At 36.2% G+C, this 21,719-nt stretch overlaps 3 protein-coding genes across 3 annotated transcripts; 2 read left to right on the forward strand and 1 right to left on the reverse strand.

Annotated features, from left to right (window-relative positions):
• Positions 1-838, forward strand: LOC116169338 (general odorant-binding protein 19d-like). The gene is made up of 5 exons (XM_031485411.1): positions 1-124; positions 178-262; positions 311-399; positions 447-567; positions 655-838. The coding sequence occupies exons 1-5, from the start codon at positions 77-79 to the stop codon at positions 732-734; spliced, it is 423 nt and encodes a 140-aa protein (XP_031341271.1). The 5' UTR covers positions 1-76; the 3' UTR covers positions 735-838.
• Positions 839-2,965: 2,127 nt separating this feature from the next.
• LOC116169334 (general odorant-binding protein 19d-like) lies at positions 2,966-3,823 on the forward strand. The gene is made up of 6 exons (XM_031485407.1): positions 2,966-3,112; positions 3,157-3,241; positions 3,296-3,384; positions 3,438-3,552; positions 3,603-3,673; positions 3,728-3,823. The coding sequence occupies exons 1-6, from the start codon at positions 2,978-2,980 to the stop codon at positions 3,755-3,757; spliced, it is 525 nt and encodes a 174-aa protein (XP_031341267.1). The 5' UTR covers positions 2,966-2,977; the 3' UTR covers positions 3,758-3,823.
• A 662-nt stretch (positions 3,824-4,485) lies between these two features.
• Positions 4,486-21,074, reverse strand: LOC116169333 (glycine receptor subunit alpha-2). Its single transcript, XM_031485406.1, has 9 exons — positions 20,906-21,074; positions 11,894-12,013; positions 5,778-5,922; positions 5,504-5,730; positions 5,379-5,461; positions 5,198-5,332; positions 5,048-5,148; positions 4,836-4,996; positions 4,486-4,783 (listed from the first exon to the last, which is right to left on the reverse strand). Exons 2-9 carry the CDS (start codon positions 11,992-11,994, stop codon positions 4,492-4,494), a joined length of 1,245 nt encoding a protein of 414 aa, XP_031341266.1. The 5' UTR covers positions 11,995-12,013; positions 20,906-21,074; the 3' UTR covers positions 4,486-4,491.
• Positions 21,075-21,719: the final 645 nt, after the last annotated feature.

Below are 21,719 nucleotides of genomic sequence, written 5' to 3' on the forward strand. Positions count from 1 at the left end.
TGTGACCTTACACTAGGAATAATATATAAAGCAGGAAATGGCAAAGCATTAGTTGTGATACTGAAAAGGCAGTAGAATGAAGCTCATAGTCGTATTTGCATGTGCTCTCTTATTTGCACAGGGGGTGAGTGTATTAAATTGAAAAGATGGGATACACTAATCGGTACGGTATTATAGGACAAGACTGATGACTTGGAGGAATGGAAGGAGGAAATAAAGCAAACGGTTGAACAATGTAGAGCGGAAATTGGAGCGACGGAAGGTAAGTGTTTCATTCGCCCAGTTCTTTCTTCCATGACTGCTGCTTTAGATGACGTTGCTTCTCTCAAGGGACCAAATCCGACCCCGACAGAGAAGGGAAAGTGTTTCGCGGCGTGTATGATGACGAAAAGAGGATATGTATGGTATAGTTTGAGAAGTAAGCGAAAATAAACGTGTCGTTTTAGTTGGATGAATCCGGAAAGTTCAACAAGGACAAGATACGCACGGAGATGGCAAAATTGAAACCCCTAGACGAAGGAAGGTTTGAAGAGCACTTGAAGATCGTGGAGACTTGCTTTGACACAGGTAACTTTTATATTTTACTTCGAGTTCTAATTTGAACAGACAGTGAGCCATGTTGTATCATAAATGCTTAACTTTTGTTAATTGCAGTGGAGGAAGGAAAGGATAAATGCGATACAGCTGCCAGACTCTCCCATTGCATCTTTAAAGGTCATCACGGAATCGAATAAGGCACTTTATTGTATTGAAGTGCTCTACAATAAAATATAGTTTTTGAAATATAGTTGTTCTATAGCATTATTATTAGAAGAATAAAAGCAGGCAATGGTGGCTATTACTATATAACTAATACCAACTTAATTAAGCTCACTCTCACATTCAGGGCCGTATCTAAAGGGGGGTTTTGGGGGTTCAACCCCCCCCCCCCCCCGAAAATAAATTCGTATAACGTAAGTAAAATAAAATAAAGTAAATATAAAAAATTAAAATAGTAATTGAATCTCTTTACTACTCAAAAAAGAAAATTCTAAACTGCAAAATCATCTTTTCATTCTTTTCTGCATTCAAGATAAAAAAATTCCTTTACTAATCACAACAGACAACACAATAGTAGTCAGTCAAGAACTGCGTGCGAGTGACTTACGTCGACTCAAGGTCGGGCTCAAGATCTGCTGAAAACCTGAAACGCTCCCCATCGCGAGTATAAAAATAGTTATATTACGGCTCTGTTAAGCATTCACAGAAATACAGTGTGTAAAGCGATGTATACAAGAGGGAATTTTTTTTTAAATATTGATATATGAAAAAAAATTATTCTTCATGATATTTTTTGCTTGCTTTGAAAGTACCAATAACCTTTCGATAATCTAAAATTTATTTATAGATATCTGGAAAAATAATAAATTTAATTTTTTTTATTGAAAGTTATCATTCTACATTATAATCAAGATAGCGTATTGCTATCAATCCACAAACAATCGAAACGTTTTTGGTACTTTCAAAGCAAGCAAAAAAATATCATGAAGAATAAATTTTTTTCATAAATCAATATTTAAAAAAAATTCCCTCTTGTATACCCCATCGCTTTACACACTGTATTAAAATTGATACCGAGGAGGTGGTAAATCGTTTTGCGAGGGAAAAGCAAAGAAATATTCAATTGCTACTATGATTACTATTTGTAAAATTTTAAATTGTTTGTTTTTTCTTTATATTTTCATATAATACACATACACCTATTAAAAAATGACAGTTTTTTTTAAATCCCTAATTTATTATCAAAATCAAATTCCATGGTTTAACCCCCCCCCCCCCCCAATTTTTGTCCAAATACGGCCCTGCTCACATTTACCACCAGAAAACCCTGTTGATGAAGCTCGCTTCAAGTTATTTTAATCGTTCTGAAAGGCTATATGAGTAAACCCATTACGCATGGATAAAAATGAATTGAATATTCCAATAAGAGGCGGTGTCAACATCGAAATCGATTTTCTTGATTTCTGCATCAAGAAAAGACCATCGATCGAATATCTGCTGGCCTACCCGTACTCAAATACCATATCCTCTCCCTGTCTCATAGGTTATAAGCAAGGCAAGGAATAATATGCACTTCAACATGTAGAAATATGCGCATATATATGTACAAAAATGGTGATAATTATGCACCAAATATGCATCATGTTCTTTTAAAATGCACAACTTCATAGTATAATTTTCAAAAAAAAATGCACAAAATATAACTAAAAACTAATTAATTTCAACTTACACTACCCTTTGATAACAACGAGAAGGAAAATGCTACTATGGAGGTACTGCTTCGTAAAACTCCAAAGAAAAACTAATAATTATGGCAGCGACTACAAATGCAGACGTAAAAGCTGCAAGCTTTTTATGCAATTGTCGGAATTTTTGACTCACAAAGATACACAAAACCCGGAAAACAGGAAAGCGCAAAAGTTTCTTGCTTTGCAATTTTATAATAGGCCAGAGACAAAAATTCTTTAGAAATAACTACACAGGAATCAAAAATGCTTGAATATGCTCTTGATAATATTTTATGCACAAGGGCACTGAAATATGCAAAAATTAATTGGGTTATTTGAACTCTATTCAAGTTGATCAGCTCAGATCCAAAAGCACACACATGGCATATTATTAATTTAAAACATGCATTTGCATAAAATCACTGCCTTGGTTATAAGGTAGCGTAAACTTATGATGCTGGTTTCTAAGGATCTTCCACACTATATCCCGTTGTATGACAGCAGGATATAATGCAAATATTCCCATTTGCTTACACACTACAAAACTAATTAGGTAGCATCATTGTATAACACTACATAACATCGTTAACGAGAATAATTGCGTACAAAAGGTGCAATTCATTGTTACTTCCTCACACCTTAAATATGTAATTATGATAGCTAATCACATCAAATCTATAATTTAATGACGATCAAGCTAATGGCACTCTATGAGACTACCAGTAACCTTCAGACAAGGTAAGTATAAAACTGAAGAGTTAAATTCGATAGATTCAGTTCAGAATCCACCAAGCGAAATGAAGTTACTCGTGCTACTCTCACTATTTCTGGTAGCTGTATACGGGGTAAGTGTTTACTCTCGCTGCTTTAAATTACATCGGTATGATAGATCTCCCCGGAATTGGAGACGTTAATGAAGACCGAATTGAAGAGAATGGGAACCGAATGCATGGCCGAGTTGAGTGTAAGCGAAGGTAGTATTTTGTAAACGTCCAAGTACTTTACTCTGATCGTTTCGTTTGCCTTAGACGACATTGAGCCTTTACTGAAACATTCCCCACCCAAAACATACGAAGCCAAATGCTTCTTGGCTTGCATAAACAAAAAATCGGGAGTGGTACGTAATTCATTTATTTCGAGATTTTTGATAGTTAAATTAAATATTCACAGCAAGATTCATCGGGAAAAGTAAAATCTGCCGATGACTTTTTGGAAAAAATAAAGCTCATGGACGAAGATTATTATACTAAGGCCAAACACATCGTGGATGTATGTATTGTTGATGGTAAGTAAGGGTGGTCTTGATCATTTTTGTTACTTTACTGAGAGTTTTAGACCACAATCAGGACGATGAATGCGAAACCGCCAACTCGTTGTACACTTGCGTACTGGAGGAGAAGTCGAAGGTATGTAGTATCTAAAGTTATTACCATTGAAAATACTATGGAGGTGTCTTTCAGCTCGGGTTACCAATGATATCCTTAGATTAACTTGTATATTAGATTACCTATATAACGTTATTGCTGTGAATAACAAGAATATATGTTTGAATTGAACAGTATTCAATTAATTACCTATATATATACTTACAACCTTAAAGCTGGGCGGTATACGTTTTTCATCATATACTGTGCTCGTATATCTAAAGACTACTTAATCCATTGTATCACGTTTAATGAAATCTGCAACAAATATGTAATTTCTGAAAAATGTTTTAAAGAAGATTGTATTTTGCCAGTCGCTCTTTGTAAGTACCTTCCGCTAAGGGGTCGAGGAGGAGAACCTTAGAAATTAATTCCATATAAGCGACCTATTGCAAAAAAATTCCAGAACACCAAGGTATCCTTCTGAAATGTAGTTCAAAACAGCAGAAGTGGGCCCAGACAAACGGACAAAATACAACCATCGAATTGATTGTTTCAACACCCTCTCCATAGCATCCCATCCTATCGAACCAATGTAACTGAAACATGAAAGTTTGATCCTTAACCTGACATCGCCAGTTTTAAAATAATTGAGGACTCTACATCTTGTATACCGATCTCAAATTTCAATATGTAGCTGCTGGAGTGTTTTAGTATATTCTCACCTAATCGAATTGTTGATATTTTTGGAAACTCTTTGTTTAGAAAAGTTTTGTATTTTATTCTAATATGCCGTCTAATTCTTTAGGTACCTAATGAATCTATACAATTCCTTTTACAATAAAACCTACAACTAAAGGTTATATGTATTCCGCAAAAAGTATCCAATAAGTGCCGTTCAAAACGAAAAATAACAATGGGAAAAATACCCTAGAAAATCTATCGATATAAATAGCTCTGTTTCGTGCCTTCTGCGCCGGTGACACCGCTGGTACGGGTCGGGGTGTGGTCGTTAACAAGAATGAGTTTTCTTTACCCGCCAGATCGAATATAGTTTCCATTTTGGGAGGTTGAGGTGGAGGTTTTGGACCATCTGAGTCACCGAGTACTATATTTACAAGGCAGTACTCCATTAACGCCATGAAGACAAATCTGGAAGCACATTTCAGTGGGATACATCGACGCGAGTTAGTTAGGTACTCACAAAGTGCAGACTGACATGAAAGCATCGACGGCTTTTAGGTAGGAGACCGGTGGTAAAGCTGCTTGACTTTTGGCATGCTGTGTTGAAAGCGTCAGGAGTGAGGTTACGCCAAGGGTAACGCGGGCGGGGGCCGCTTCGGGTTTGATCCAAAACGACACCCACTACAATAATTAGTTTTAGCAATTACTTTTCGAACTTTCTCGGTGTATTACCGACATAATTACTATCAAGCAAGTCGGGATATAGGTATGGAACAGATAGTAACCTAATCGCCGCTTGAGGACAAATACCACCTCTAAGCAAGTGAAGTTTCCTAAAAGTATGCGATTGGTAGGTAATTATCAAACATTCTTAGTGATCACCTGTAGAGTACACTTGGGTGCAATCTGCTGTGTAGTTTTTTACCAACGCCAACTGAGGTAATTCAATATTTTCATCTACCACCAAAGGAACATCGGGATCCCATTGGAATATCATATCATCGGTAGTGTGAGAAACTGAAAAATACACTTAAACTAAACGTGCTTAGTAAATATGACTTACGGCTCTCCATCTGCAGCTTACACTCCTGCGTGTCATGAGGGTAAATCATAAAGTTCATCGCACAAGAAAGCCGCAAGGTCAACCTGAAAAAAAATATCAAAGAAGCGATGATTCGTTCAACTTACTTGACCATGTACAAAATAGTCTTGTCTTTATACAACCAAAGATAGTGATTGGGGATTGTCATCGTTTGAAATGTGACAGATTTCGCATTTTTAAAGAACGAGTCGGGCCTCCACATATTCTTCAACCAGTCAACTTCGAGCAGACGATATTCCGAAGTCATGTTTTCGGGCAGTCTTAGTCTATTATCCTTCCAGGTTTGCGCAAAGAAGATATCCGCCGCGTACGTCTACAAGTTAGAGGTTGTCAATCTGAAAGTAAATCCCGACGATTTACCATCGATCCTTCATCTATACTGTCTAGGCCCATTACTGTGACGTGGAAATAAACAATGGTCGGTTTCCCGTCCTTCTTTGGTGGTCTCATTTTGTCGTAGGTTGCTCTGTCTTCGGGAAGAATGTCTTCGAACGCCAATCCAACCCTAAATTACAAATTAATAAGTTATGTCGCTTTCTTTCGCTTGTGGGAAACTAACAAATTCATATATATTTGTGTTGCATGGAAGCTCTAGGTACAACCGATGTTTCCAGTTAAAGCGCAAAAATTCAACAACCACTTCCAGAATTTCCATATGTAAAAGTCAGGGTAAAAGTCAATGCACCGGAAAGTTAAGTTGTCAAAATCTAACCTTGGTTGAATTAGTTATGGGCCAGTAACGACTGACAAAACTTGCCCATTCATAGAGAACTGGGAATTTTTCGAGAAACAGAGGGTTGGTCACCACACATTTTAGCGTTATATGTACTACTAGTTAAAAACCAGAAACAGTTCAATTTTTATTTTTTATTTAACGTTTTACAAAATAAAAATATTACAACCCTTTGCACACCCTCTGAACCTAAAGCACTCCCTCGAAAATTTTAGATTAAGAAAAGGATCGGGTGGAGAAAGATTTTGCGGCTCCTACGGATTGATGGAAAACATAAAAAAATTCAAATACAGAAGAGTAACGTGTAATTAGTTTCATTGTTATTGACTTAGCATGATTGTGTAGGGTATATAGGTAGTCATTGTGATTGGAATTGAAGTAAATAATGTAATTAGAGCCGATAATATTTTAATTATTCTTGCAGCCTCGTAAAGCTCCCGTCATTTGGAAGACGAGTTAAAATTAATATTTGATGAATTCCGTTCCGTTTATTAATTATTATTAGAAGATTATAGTTTTCCAATACCAATTTAAAGAGAATCCAAGTAACAATGGGTGTGAATACCAAAATTTAGAAATTTCAGCCCGGACATTTGAGTGAGCATGTAATTATCAGTAGCTATTTAGAGTTTAGAGTTGCAGCAGACCTCGTCTAATTAGGTTGTGTTTGATGTCAAATAAAGCGCGTTTAATCAACATGAATTTTAAGACAAGTCCAGATTTTTATCATAACACGGGATCGAGTAATTAATTAAAGAAGTTTTCATTTTTGAGCGTTATCATAAGAGTACGCTAACCGCCTAGAAAATCTTGTTTCCTTTCCCCTTTTATGCGTTTTTGGTCGATTTATATATGAAATGGAAAATTTAAAATGTGGAGCATCGAATGTATAGAGGTAGGCACTTCGACAGCAATACATGTTAGCAATAAGAGCAGTCATAGGCGTGCGCTTTGATATTTTCGTCACTTTGTGAGAATATCGTATCTGAAATGCGTTTTTGAAGTCAAAATGGCATGTATCTACGTATTTTACACATTTTATATTACATACATAACATATTTTTTACATTAGATAGTAAACAAAATTAATATTGAAATATAATTTATCTTACACGATGACAGTTTTTACTTATTAGATGGGTATAATAGAAACAATAACTAAACTCAATAAAAAACAGGTACCTAATTAACTTTTAATTTGGAAATTTCAATAAACTTGGATTAGACTATATCCTTTTAAACTTTCTTGTCTTTTGTTACTTAGAATATGATTGTTATTTTTTCACCTAACGAATTTTTGCATTTGTTACCTTTGTTGTGGGTTTATTGTATACTTTTCGAATAAGATAAATTCCTATTGTAGCGAACACCCCAAAACTCTCGATAGGCATCAAGGCGCCATGAAAGATTAATCATCGGCGATAAAGAGCGAAGGCGGATCTGATGAAATCTTTGTGCTTGCTGTATAAGCAAATCGAATTACGTTTCAGTGAGTTCTAATTTCGACGCCTATGAAATATATTGTTCGCGCTGTTATAAATTAGATGTTCGTAAGTGATAAAAACACTATGTTACTGTTGTCAAGTGTCGGGTTGTGTTTAGTGAAAAATTAGTGTCAATTTATGCGAGTAGTGACTAGATCTACGTCGAAAAAAAGGAGCAACTTCTGCAATCAATGCAAGAAATGAAAGCCGGTCAAGGTAAAATCGAATCCGATCAAGCTGAGATCAACAAAATCTAAAATCGAAGCTGGTCAACTACCAATGGAAACTAAAATCGAAGCCGTAGAAGCCGGTCAGCAAGTAATGAAAGCTACAATCGAAGCAGGTCAACAAGAAATAAGAGGTATGACTCAGGATGAGATACAGAGTGTCCAAGATAAAATTCTTACTGTACAAAATAAAATTGTTTCGACAGTACAGTCCAGGGAAAACTAGGACGGGTCAAGGAGAAGGAGCGAACAAGTTGTATCCCGGAGACTGTCATCCAAGTCGCACCATTGAAGCGTCGAATTTCACTTGTGAATGATGATTGGCCACCGCATGAACTCCGGGCGACTCAAGAAGAGGGCCGCGATTTAGGTTTAGTGATAAACTGGAAAATGGACGAGAAACGGCAAAACTGGGAAGAGGTATCTCGATACGGACCAGTTTTAAAGGCGTATTGGTCTCAGTGTCACTCGTTAAGGTTAGAAGATGGTCTTCTGAAGAGTGTTCTAGAAAATTATTATGGCACGACCACCAGGGTGCAGCTAGTGTACCCGAGAGCAAGAGATCTGAAGTACTACAAGACATGCACGATGGTATATCGGGAAGCCATTTAGGAGTGACGAAAACCCTGGTTAAGGTGCGGGAACGATTCTACTGGGTGATTTGCAAACAAGATGTGAAGGGGTGGTTCAGAACATGTGCAGTTTGTGCCACAAGCAACGGACCAATAGGAAAGTTATGAAGAATTTGGAATACGCTACACGACAACTACAGAGTCATGGCGTTACCACGCTGGCAATTCCGAAGATCGGATGTGGTCTTGATAGCTTGCATCGTGCGCAATATGTTGGAGATGGTATTCCAGAGCACCGGGGTGAGAATATTGATCTGTTGATTTAACCCCAAAGGAAGCCCGCAACCGCTTAGTAATACGATAGATGGTTTTTTATTCAAGAATGGAAGATGCACGAGGAGTTCTTCGTGCAAGTGCCGCCATCAATTTTGCGTCTGTGTCTCGGCTGCAACCATCGTCCGTGACGCAAAAGTTTTAAGAGGAGGGCAGTGTAGCGAACATTCCAGAAATCTCGATAGACATCGAAGCGTAATGAGAGATTAGTCATCCGCAATAAAGAACGAAGACGAACGTGACGTAATCTTTCCGAAAAATATGACGTGTTTGTTCGAGAAAATTCTAGAATAGTCGGATGCGTTCGAGATCTTTCGAGAAAGAGAGGGGCGAATTGCGTTTTATATAGTTCGAATGTCGACCCAAAGTAATCAATAGTTTGCGTTGTTATAAATTTTGTATTCGTGAGTGATAATCGTTATTTATGCATCAAGGGCATTAAGGCGATATTTATGCCGATGGCGACAGAGTCCGAGGGCCTCCGGCCCGAGGAATTGTAAGTCACCCGAGAGTTAAATATCGAGTAATGCCTGAGGTGCATGAAAAATTTTATTTTTCATCGTTCCAAATAATGCATGATTATTGTTTCCTATTTCCTATTTCAATTTAATAATAGAATTTTTCGGAGGCTTAATTCAAGAGGCAATTAATCGTGATGAATTCAGAATTTTTAAATTAGTAATTATTCTGCTTTCCGACATATTAACCTTTGGTCAATGGTCTTAGGTGAAATCTACACGAGAATTACCCGAGTGCCATTTTCCTCCAATTCCCATAGTCGTAGCTTAATTCCTGAGGCAATAAATAGAGACGAATTCTTTTAATAAATTTTTCAAAAACGAAAGAACGTGTAAGAAAAGACGACGGGGATTTGCATCGCAAAAAAATCACCAAAGTGTTAAATTATACGCGTCTGTACAAGTTATGATAGCGCATGTTCCTTTCTTAAATTTGCTTACATCTGCCTCCGCGACTTTACGACCCAGGAAGTGTGCAATACAGAATCGAATCCAATAAACCGCATCACAAAATCTGAAAAAAGACGGAGACGAACAGAATAAGTAAACTAATACGTTAAAATGTCGAGAGAAATGCGCAGTATTCAATCACAAGCACTATACGACCTTTTTTAAAAATGAAAAAGTAATCGATAACGGATTACTTTGTTTAAGAACGCAATCTGTCTGTAGTTTGAATGCAGTGGAACATCTCCCTCGAGTATGTGCTATCCATCTCTTAATAGTGCAAAACGTTATTAAACAATGAAATAATAATATGATTTATTGCCCAACAGAATCAAATTCCAATTATAGGACAATTACTAATCTAAGAAAGCACAATAACTAAATATACTAATGTCTTAATGAAATTAATGTCATACAATATTATACATTTGTAATCATCAGGAAATACCCAAAACTATAAAAAATACAGGGTGGTCCATTAGAGATATTGCTAACATATTTTGTTAGGCACTCCCTGTATATTGAATTCAATCGGTTACTACATTTTTAGTCAGTACAGTTAAAATACTAAAACTTTTATTTGAAATTTTTGTGTTCCCAAAATGAATTAATATCAGTGGAGGTCAAAATATACAGAGAACCTCTGTACATATAAGAACGTTAATTTAATTCTCTGTTTAGCAATATACAGCTTTTTGCTGCTATCATGGATGGAACAATATATTTTGAAGGGTTACTACTTATTTTAAATTGTCAAATTAATAATAAAAATTGTTTGTTTCAGTTTTTTCACCTTAGTGCATAATAATGCTACAAATGAATTTGTTTCATACATATGAACCGCTCTGTATGTAAATTTTTGCAGTATTTGTAGAGGCATTGAATTTATGATGTTGAATCCTTTGAAGCATCAAGTGGAAACAAGCTTTGCGAACTGCAGACCCCACAAAGCGCGAAGTGGAAGGTTCGGGGTACAGCATATGTTATTTTATGCCATTTCACAATTTATGTCCATACCGGTTAGGAAAAGTAGGAGACGCTTTGTAACGTCAATCAGTTTTGGAGATTTTATGCGTCAATATCAGAATAACACGGTTTCCAATTAAACGTGTGTAATTATGTAAATTAATGAAATAGCCACATTGAAACTGCGCGTGATGCAGTAAAAAGTACGTTATTGATGTTTCCCCAAATACAACGAGCACTTGCAAGAGCATCGTCGCAAATTCAGGCAGAATCTAAGATAAAGCAGAACTTGAAATCCCTGTCAACAGTATCATGGATTTTAAGCGTTAAGTATTAATTACTTCTTAATTCACACTTTCTCCAATCTATTACTAATTCAACACAATCGATTAATTTGAATACAGTGCCTAGTTTTTGGTAAACCTATAAATGGAAAACATTTTCGTTTTCTAACATTTAACTGCAGACTATTTTGAGTAGTTGAATACAATACTGGAAAATGAACAGGAATCAGGAAGCAGGATAGACCCTCGTTTCTAAAAGGAGTTTTACTGCTATAAAACCCGTTCAGTATAATAGGCCTAGTTTCTGCATCCCAAAAGAGTTTTCCCGGATTCGAGTATGTATAACAATTTTGCGTTTTGCCAGGCGTAGAATACACGCGAACTTATCCAAAATGTCGGTGTTGGCTTACACCATTAAAGCTCCCCGGTGACAGTAATTATTGATAGCTTAAAATCGAAATTGCTAGAAAAAAACTGCGCGATTTGCACAATGTGACGATCGAAGCTTGGTAGGTACTATGAAATTTAAAAGCCATTGAGTGGCCCTTAATCTTATGTCAACCTTCTTATTTCTGAATTGGTATTAGATAGGTAGGTATATTAAAATTTTTAGCGATCTATGCGAAATACTGCGAATAAGAATAGGTATCGAAAAAAATGCTTATTCGTATAATACCCACTGTATTGGAAATATGTCAAGGCTTTAATCATTAGCAAGAATCTGTAAACGCGGAAATTCCGATTTTTGAAGTGCTTACTCCGGTCGTAGCCAAAGTGCTCTTGTTTTAAAGATAAAAGATTTAATAGCCCTTTATCTGAAACCTTCTGTAAGAAATGCTGCGCCAAACAAAAAAACACTTCCATCTTAAAACCGAAATAGAATACAAACATAGAAATTCGCAATATACTTACTGTAAATCTGCGCTGCATCGGGGCGAGTCGTATAATAGAAGGAAAAGTGAGATCAACAACGAGCAGGTGTTTTTACACTTGGTTTTCCTATTGAGGTCCATCTTTCCATGCAAGGCGAACCTTAAAAAAATAAAAGAAGAGTTAGCGTCACTTTCATTACTCCCATTCTGATCGCTATAAATCCCAAATTTGCATCGAACGGATTCGAGGGAATATAAAACCCCCCCATAAACATTTAATGTGCAGGAATTTAAATATTGACGTAATCGTCACCCCTAATAAACTTCGTCGAGTCACAGCACATGAAAATCCGCAGTAAAAGTAATGGACATCTTATCTAAATAAACGGAGTATCAGCAAACCAGGAACGAGGTTTGTTTGATTATGATGAGACATATACTGTATAGTAAAATTTTAAGATGGGATGTGATTGCAGACAAAAATTTATGTCATGTGTGTTTTCTCGTGTGGACAAAGAACCAATGACGAGCCATTTTATCCAAAACCGAAATGGGTGTGACAATTATAAATTCAATACCTACACGATACAAATCGAAGACGTTTAGGACGAGGTTTCTTCACTAGTGGATAATTAATACTACTAAACGTAGGTATAATGACTTCTTTATTTAACGGTTTTGGATAAAAGATCAACGTCTTCTTTTTCATGTGGCATGTCAGATGCGTGTCCGCCCTTTGTAAGTCCATATGTGCACAAAAATGCTCCTCAGTTTTATAGAGCAGGTGTTCTAAAATCTATATCAAAATTGGAACCATGTACGGTGGCATTAGTAAAAAAAAGTGAATAGTAAAGGCTCAATAACGACTCTGGTTCTAAAAATGTTTGCGGTTCTGGTTCCTAATATTTGTTCGGTTCGTCAGGGTTTTTTTTGTTCTAAACTGGAGTTCAATGAAAATGACGGTTGGTTTCGTTTAAGATTTGGCATTTCTAGTTCTAAAAATGACTATTATTGGATAATGTTCTTTCATTCTTCTTATTTAGAAGCCGGAAATCGCTTTCACACAAAAAACTGTTAAAATTTGAAACCATATCAAGTCTTAAAATCAAACCTACGCAAATTTAGTAAGAAAAAATCTTCAATGATATCTTTAAACATACTGGTTAGTGGCTAAGTCACAGCCAGAAAGCTATTCATTATTGTTATTAGGTGGAACTTCCCAAAGACAGGTAGGAGCTGCTTCTCCGCTTTCCTCTATCCTAAACCTCCTACTTCATTCAAGTTTAGAATTTCGTTTCATTTTCTTTATATTATTTTGTACTCTATACCTATTAATTTGTTGTTGTCTTGTAATTGGAAAATGTTTTTTTTCTGTTGGACATTAAACATATTATTACTCATCTGGTATAGTAAGTTTTCCTTCCCAGCAGCGAGTCAGGGGTATTTTATGTCCCCGATGCAGAAAAATTATTAGAAAATGCGGTAAGGAGATTTAAAGAATTAAGGATAAACATAATAAAATATGTAACAGAAAAGGAAAGGAATACAATGAATGACGGAGATAATAATATCAGTTAGAAGGGAGTTTGGAATGAAGGTAAACATAGGCAAGACAAAAGTAATGCGGATGATTAAAGGGAGGAAGAAGTAAGGATACAGTTAGGAAAAGCGCAGGTACAGCAAATAAGAGCATTTCCTGTGGCTAGCACAGTGTAGTAGCGATTCTGCCCTTTTATGTTTAAGAATATGTGTACCAAATTTGGTTCCAATTGGTTCAGCCGTTTAGGCGGAAATGAGGTTTGACGCACTTGCGCATGCACTATTCTGCCCAAAAGCTCCTCCACCTTTTACGTCTAAGAATATATAATATACAGACAGACCGATCGACATCATCGAGATTTTGTTTGATTTCGATTCGCTGTTTCAAAACGTGTATTTCCGTCAGAAAAGTGGCGGGTCATTTCTTTACCACAATGCAATACCTCCCTTACTAACGTGCGGATGGTAAAAAGGACAGTTTACTGAGAAAAAAATAGTGCGCAAAATATATGGTCAGTTTTGGTTAAGAGTGTTGTCAGCCTGGGCAAAATACATCCACTAGTGTATTTCAAATACAAAATACTAAGTACTGGGAACAAGGTATTTGAAATACAAGATACAAAATACTTTTTATACTTTCGGATGAAAATATAAAAACAAAATACAGTATGTGAAATACCAAATACATGTAGTTTTTATATTTAAACTAAAAATGCAATATTTGAAATAAAAAATACATACCTACCTATATTGAGGGTATAGTTGAAAATCCGTTTTAAAATTTAGAAGTAAGTAAGTGCTCAAGGTTTTAAGTTATGTTATGTTAATTATGTCAATGTTTTCTTTCCTTTTTCCTTCATTTTGTGACATGTCCTAATACAATATTATATTGTCAACAGGAAACAATAAAAGTTATGAAGTTATGAAGAAAGTTATGAAAAAAAATGCCTTTTAAAAAGAAACAGTTTTGTTGTTGTGTTGTGTTGGAGGTTTGATAAATCCGGTAAAAAACTTATACCTAGGTATTGTTTGTTCAATACAAATTGTTAGAAATTGTACCTGCATAAGGAAATAGACGTTCGACGGGGACGGGAGCTGATTAACAAAGACTAGTATTGCACCTTATAAATAACTTCTTAATGTTAAGGAAATTATCTAGAGAAGCTAGCGATTTGTATTTATCACTAAAACATGATGCCAGCTTTAATTCTTTATTCGTATTTGAAATTCATTTTCTAAAATATTTGTATGTGAAATACAAACTACAAAATACTTTATCAAAATCATTTATTAGACAAAATATAAAATATAAATCTATTTCAAATACTGTATTTGAAATACATGTATTTTGATACATGCCGGCGGGCTACGGGTCAGAAACGTGGAGAAAAAAGATGCCTAGAAAGCTTTGAAATATGGCTTTAGCTGAAAATGAAACAGATAAAGTGGACGGAAAGAGTAAAGGGTGAGGATGTTTTGAGAAGAGTGAGTGAAGAAAGTAATTTTTTAAAGATCAATGCAAAGACGCAAACCGAGCAAACGAGGATAGGCCGTATTTTGAGGCAAGAGACTGTTTGATGAGAAGGACAATAAATTGAAAGAAAGATCAATGGTAAGAAGGGAAGAGTAAGACCAACAATTGGACTACTAACAGACATGCACATACGCGATTCTTCTCGTTTATGTCTAAGAATAAGAATATTACCAAGTTTGATCGTTTCGCCGGAAATGGGATTACAGATCGACAGACTAATAGACAGCATCGAGATTTTGTTTGATTAGGTTCACTGGTGCTTCAAAACGTGTATTTCCGTCAAAAAATTGGGGGGGGGGGGCATTTTGTATTACAATGTAATACCTCCACTACTTGACGCTCATTTAAATTTAGTCCGAGAAAATATAAACGGAGGAAACAAGGGGGAAACAGAAAGTATATACCAATGACAGCGTGGGCGATGCTGGGACTACCCAAATTCCTAATCAACAGAACCATACACGGGTGGCAAAGGGAGTATACTAGTATACAATGGTTTTGGAAGAAAACCGAACACCAAAAGAAAACCAGGGGGATCAAACAAGGATGTCCGTTTCCCCAAGGCTCTTCGCGATAGCACTTGACCACGCTATAGAACAAACAAGGATGGTGGTGAGGAACCTTAGCATAGGCGACCAATTACAACTACCGACATTACTGGCGTACGCGGATGATCTACTCGTAATCGCGGATAATTTATAAAGGCCATCGGGATACCAGGTACACTCGGAAATGGTGGACCTACAAATATACAACGAAAAGAGCTACATGATAACAAGAGTGCCAGGAAACAACACCTCCAGTACAAAGAAGGAGAGAAGACCATAGCCGGGAAGGAGATAACCATGAAGCACAAGATCAAATATATGGGAACGTATGTACATAAGCAGCACCTTCAGCAGGCACAACGCAGTGAAAGACAGAATAACCAACGCATTCAGAATCACACACGGAATCTGGAACTTCATACGAGCGAAGAAAATACAATGCGATCAAAAATGAGTTGCTGTCGAGTCGCCTTTGGAATTTTTGTTTACATCGGAAATCGTACTTAACTTGAACTTCCAAAGGCGACTCGACAGCAACTCATTTTTGATCGCCCGTTACCGGACAGCTTGAAATGATGATTTACAACACGATCGTAGCACCGGCAATCTTATACGGAATTAACACTTCAGCGCCAACAAACAGCAACAGACGAACATTGAGGAGGGCGGAGTGGAAGGCACTCAGGATATTAAAGAAAACAGCAACCTCACAAGAAAGCAGAGAAGAGAACTATTAGAGGAAAAGACGATTTCCAGGAGACTGAAGATGAGGCAGATGAGATACTGGGGACATACCAACAGGAGGAACAAAGACCATATCACCCGGGCTGACAAGATTCTATGTGCCTCGGAATGGAAGGTAGGCCGACCCTGCCAAACATGGAACACCACCATAAACCATGGGAAGATGGGAAGAGAATAGCAGAGACAAACATCAAATGAAGAAAGAAAGCAGAAGAATACTGGAGGTGGAGGAAGAATCAGCCACAAAGACAAGTAGCCAAGGGGAGGAGGAAAAGGGGACAGAAGTAATGCGGGGAGAGGACAACAATAAAGAGAGCCTAACACGAGGGAAAACAGGGAAGGGAACGAGACCAAAGGATAGGAACATCGGAAGCCAATGAACGCCCGGAGAAGAAGCTATCACTAGAAAGCAGAGTTCCCTCTAAGGCAGAATACCAGTGGCGAAGCTGTGGCCGTACCCGTTCGGGTCGGATAACACCCAGTTAGCCGCCCCCCCACAACCCCCCCAATCCACAAAATCCACCACATTGTTTGGCATATGTCGCGGCCCAGCGCGATGGCAACAAAGTAGTGGAGAAACGTCCCTGATAGTGTCTACCAGGGACGCATCCTCACGACAGTTGACTAAATCCTGGGAGAGGCGGCGACGCCAGGCATATGTCAAAGTTTCAAGTTTCAAGTGAGGCGCACTCAGATCAAGGTTTTGGCGCAGTCAATTGTTTTTAATAAACTTACAACATTAGCGGTGGATGCATCTTTTGATATGTTGGTCAGCAAAATTTGTACTTAAGTCCTGTGTATTTAAAGAAAAGTTGAGAAGTTTTTGTCCGGGTTTTTTTTAACTAAAAGGAATTGAAATTTAATAAATTTTGCATGTTGACAGAAAGTTTTCTCCGGGTGCGCAATTTTCTAAAGCTACACCAAACTGAGAGGGTTGAAATACATACTTCAATAGTTTTCAATGATGGGTCATGACAATTATATCATGTGCCCTGATAGGGATTTATACCTACCCAAGAGGAAAAAAAAGGTTTCCGAAACTGTACATGGACTTTAGTGCTGCAGCTGTTCAAAGGCAAACTAAATAATGTGTTCCTCTGTCCTTTGTGGGTTGCGACACGGCATTTCAACGTTTTTCTACTGCCCTCTGTCCTAATTTAAAAATAATATTCCCTATACGGTGTGTAGAATTTGCATCTAAAGAGACGTATTATTAGCGATTGAAATTTAAAATGTGTTGGCGTTAAAATTCAAACTGTATTACATCGAATTGAGCAAACGAATTTTGCAAACGAAAAATTTTAAATTAAGAAAGAAACGAATTTCATTAACGGCAGGTTACATGACAATTTGCAGGATATTTGTTCAAATTACAAAGCTAGAATTGGATATTTAATGAGTTGGGTCCTTGTCAAGGAATCACAAGCGGAAATTTTGTAATTGGCGTACAATGAATAGCTAAAGTCTGCTGTTGGACCTTTTAACTCTTACCAAACAAGACGCACGAAATTTTTCTTATTGATTCGTTGTTATACATCAGTACTGTAAATTCGGTCATGAATCATTTTTAATAAATACAAAGTGGTAATGAAAAAATTTGATAAATTTATCCCTTCTATGAGGCACTGGTTTGCTAAGTAAAACACGATTGTTCTAAATTTTTCCTGAGTATAACCAGAGGATAGTCTTTGCTAACGTACATAATAATAATAATAATTTTTATTTTATTTTATTTTTTTAAATTTTTTTTTAAGAATCCTACATAACTTCACCAGACACAGATACAAACACTAATCGTTACTTGATTTTAATCCGTGCGATTAGTTAACCAGGCTAGACCTGAGTTCTCACAAGAAACACCGACCATAATAATAATAATGACTTTATTTGGACACACTATGACAAATATATAAACAATACCAATATTATACATTCAACTTGGGGTCCAAAAGGCGAAGTTCACTAAGAGGCATGCAGCCCTTTGTGCTCTTCCACTTAACCCGTTTAATAGCAAACTAAAATTAATAAATGATGGTCTAAATTAACAAGAAAAAAAAAATACACAAATAAACTTTAGAAACAGAGTAACTTGAAAGTAGATTGGTAACTATAAGATGTTAAAAGATCGTGGTAAACTTTTTGTTTAAATTTAGATGGTGCTAATTCTTTAACGTTCGACGAAAGTGAGTTATAGATCTTGGCTATATTATATGAAAATGACTTTTTAAATAGTTCTAAGTTATGGTTAGGAATGGTAATCAAATCTTTCCGACGAACATTAATATTATGAACATCTGTTCGAAATGTAATTTTATTATATAAATAAGGTGGTGATTTAAACAAGATAATTTTGTGAAATGCAGTGGCAGAGTAGAGAAGTCGACTTTTTTCCATGTTTAGCCATGGTATACACTTTAACTTGTAAGAAACCCTTTCAAACCTCCTAATTCCATAAATCAAACGAACACATGAATTTTGAATAATCTGTATTCTTCTTTCAAGAAATTTAGAAAGACAGGGGCCATACACTGCGCTACAAAATGAAAAATGGGATAGCACGAGGGATCGACAGAGCATAATTTTTGAATTGCGAGAAAGTAAACCTTTAATTCGATGTATATATCTAAGGCCAGCAAACGCCCGTTGTGAACAATTTTTGATATGCGTTTGATAATTGAAATTCGCGTTTAAGCTTTGCCCGAGATTTTTGGCTTCCTGAACCAACTCTAATTTTTTATTTCCGATTCTTATATCTAAGAGTGAGGAAACTTCGGCACGAGTAGCTGTGTTGTGTGATGCACCAAACAATAGCAACTTACATTTACTGGGGTTAATATGTAATGAATGTTGTTCAGCGTAATTTAGGAAGGTAATTAAATCTTCGTTTATTTCACCGTTTGCATTCTCAACTTCAGTTTTAGAAAATGCATAATATAACTGCGTATCATCAGCATACAGGTGGTAATTGCTATATTTTAATTTGTTTATAATATTAGCAGTATATATTGAAAAAAGCAGAGGCCCTAAAATAGAACCCTGGGGAACACCACATCGCAAATTAATCATTGTTGAAGTCTTCCCATTAATGTCAACTAATTGGCTCCTATTTTTTAAATAATGACGGAGAAGTGTAATAGAATTCGGGTCAAAGCAAATATAATGTAGTATTGCTAATAAAATATCATGATCAATCGTATCAAACGCTTTCGAGAAATCCAATAATATTAAGACTACAAACTTGGACTCGTTGACAGCAGACAAAATGTTGTCAGTAACTTTAAGTAATGCCGTTTCGCAACTGTATCCCTTTCTAAAGCCAGATTGATGTTCGGGAAGAATACGTGATAAATCTAGGAAATTCTGAATTTGATTAAATAACACTTTTTCAAACACCTTTTCAAACATATGCCAATAGAAAAGATCGTTCATGAATCGTTCTCTATAGAGCACATTGTTCGCTTTAAGCGTCTCTGGTAAATAAATAAAAAAAATAAAATAAATCTCGAATAGTCGCACATATACGCATAAAATAATCATAGGTACCAGTTACTTACATAAGTTTCTATTTCCGAGTCAAGTAGTGTCATTTTACTGACAAGTTTTGTATTAAACTTTTCCCGAAATCGTCTTTTTTAATATAAAATTTCAGTTTTCGCATAGAACTTTTTATTAAGGTGTCAGTTGTGACAGGAGTCTGGTAAAGTGACAGGAAAAGTAGTCAGCAATAGTATTTTACATTATTAGCCAGGTAAGTGAGTTTTGCGGCTCGCCAGTCAACTTCTCCTATCGCCAGTAAAAACTATTACCTGGCGTAAAATGTACAATATTTTATTTGTTACTCATTTGTAAACAATAGTAAACGTAAATAATTAGTTCATAAATTGATCTCGAAGAAATGTCTAAAATATCATGTTATCCATGTAACAGAGACTTCGCATTAATTCTGGCCAATGAAATTACTAGATTACTAACTTGTAAAATTTTTACAGGTCAGCTGTCAGTTTTACAAGTCAGTATCGTTCAAACATGACGTTTACCCGTTTGCGTTTTGTCTTGTTAATCAACGTTTACAACTGAGTAACAAATAAAATTGTTAATGCCACTGTCATGGAACTAAAAAAAATAGGCACGAAAATGAAGGTTTCACAAAGATTTCGGGAAAATAATATTTCTTTACCTGAGTAAATAAATATTTAGGGTGAATTAGGTACATTAATATTAGGTATTGTTATGAGAGATTAGATTGTAAAAACAAACGCTCCCTAAGGGATATCGAAGTAATTGCCCATTAGTATCAAAATGATTTTTGTCTTTTCTTTTCAATTATTCGCTGACGCTGGCAGCTTTGCTGTCGAAACGCGTTCGGTTTATGAAAGTTTTATTTTGGTTTCTTGATGTTCCTGTTTCAGTTTTTTTTGCTTCATCGCCCACAAAAGTTGCAGTGTTTCCTGCTACTCGTATACTTTTGCTGTAACGACTACCTAAGTAAATGTAGAGCAATTCATAAGCTTATATTTGCCATTATAGGGGAGCGTTAGCTTAAAGCAATGAATTTTACTAAAAAAATCTGAAAATATAACAAACCAATTGGAACTTAGGTAATCTTACTGGTACAAATTAAAAGTTTGGCCAAGACATGATCGTTGGAAGCGAAAAGTTGTATAAAATATGATTTATACATACATACCTTATTGAAATAGTCCGAACACATCTCACGGATACATCTTACGTTTAATTCTTGCCAAACAAATTTACCAAAAAAACACGCGCTTTAATTTCCCAACTTCCACGTTGACAATATAAGAGATTTCGGCACGAACCTGAATATCAAGCATCGCTGACGTATGATGAGAAAAACCAATGAAAACGTGAAAGAGGAACTTTTCTGCGCGCAATTTTATATTATTGGTCAAGTTGATCGGTCATGCGTCGTGACGCCCAAAATTTCGAATGTGCAAGCATTCGTTTTGTATTCAAATACCTATTCGCGAATTTGACACTTTCGCTCGAAGAGAGGTGGCTCGATTTGGGGTGATGGTCTGGTATCATCCGAAGAAAAATTAAATTTGCTCAATGTAACTGAACGAACGATTTCATGAGTGAGATGTAAGGGTAGTAAAAGCAAAGGACAAAGTTATTGCTTGTCGTGAGGACGTACTCGAGCACGATTCTAATGCCAGCAAATCTGAAGAGTCAATTCAACGAAGCTATATTTTATATCATGATCGACTCTTCACTTAATCTCACTCTTACAGTTAGTAGTTTCTTCTTTGAATTAAACCCGAGCTAAGTTTTTTTCATCCTTACCTGAAACAAAATCTGATAAACAAACAGCTGAATTGGCTCGTTTTAAATTATTGACGTCTTTTAGAACTTCGATACGTAACTGTAGATTTTACGTGATAGCACTTTTACTCACTGACTGTAACAATTATAATATTGTTTTCCTAATAATAGTGAATTCCGACTTCAAACTCAAAATTGAAGTTCCGTTGGAGAGC

Source organism: Photinus pyralis, unplaced genomic scaffold, assembly GCF_008802855.1.
Source record: "Photinus pyralis isolate 1611_PpyrPB1 unplaced genomic scaffold, Ppyr1.3 Ppyr1.4_LG4, whole genome shotgun sequence".
Classification (NCBI taxonomy): Eukaryota; Metazoa; Arthropoda; class Insecta; order Coleoptera; family Lampyridae; genus Photinus; species Photinus pyralis.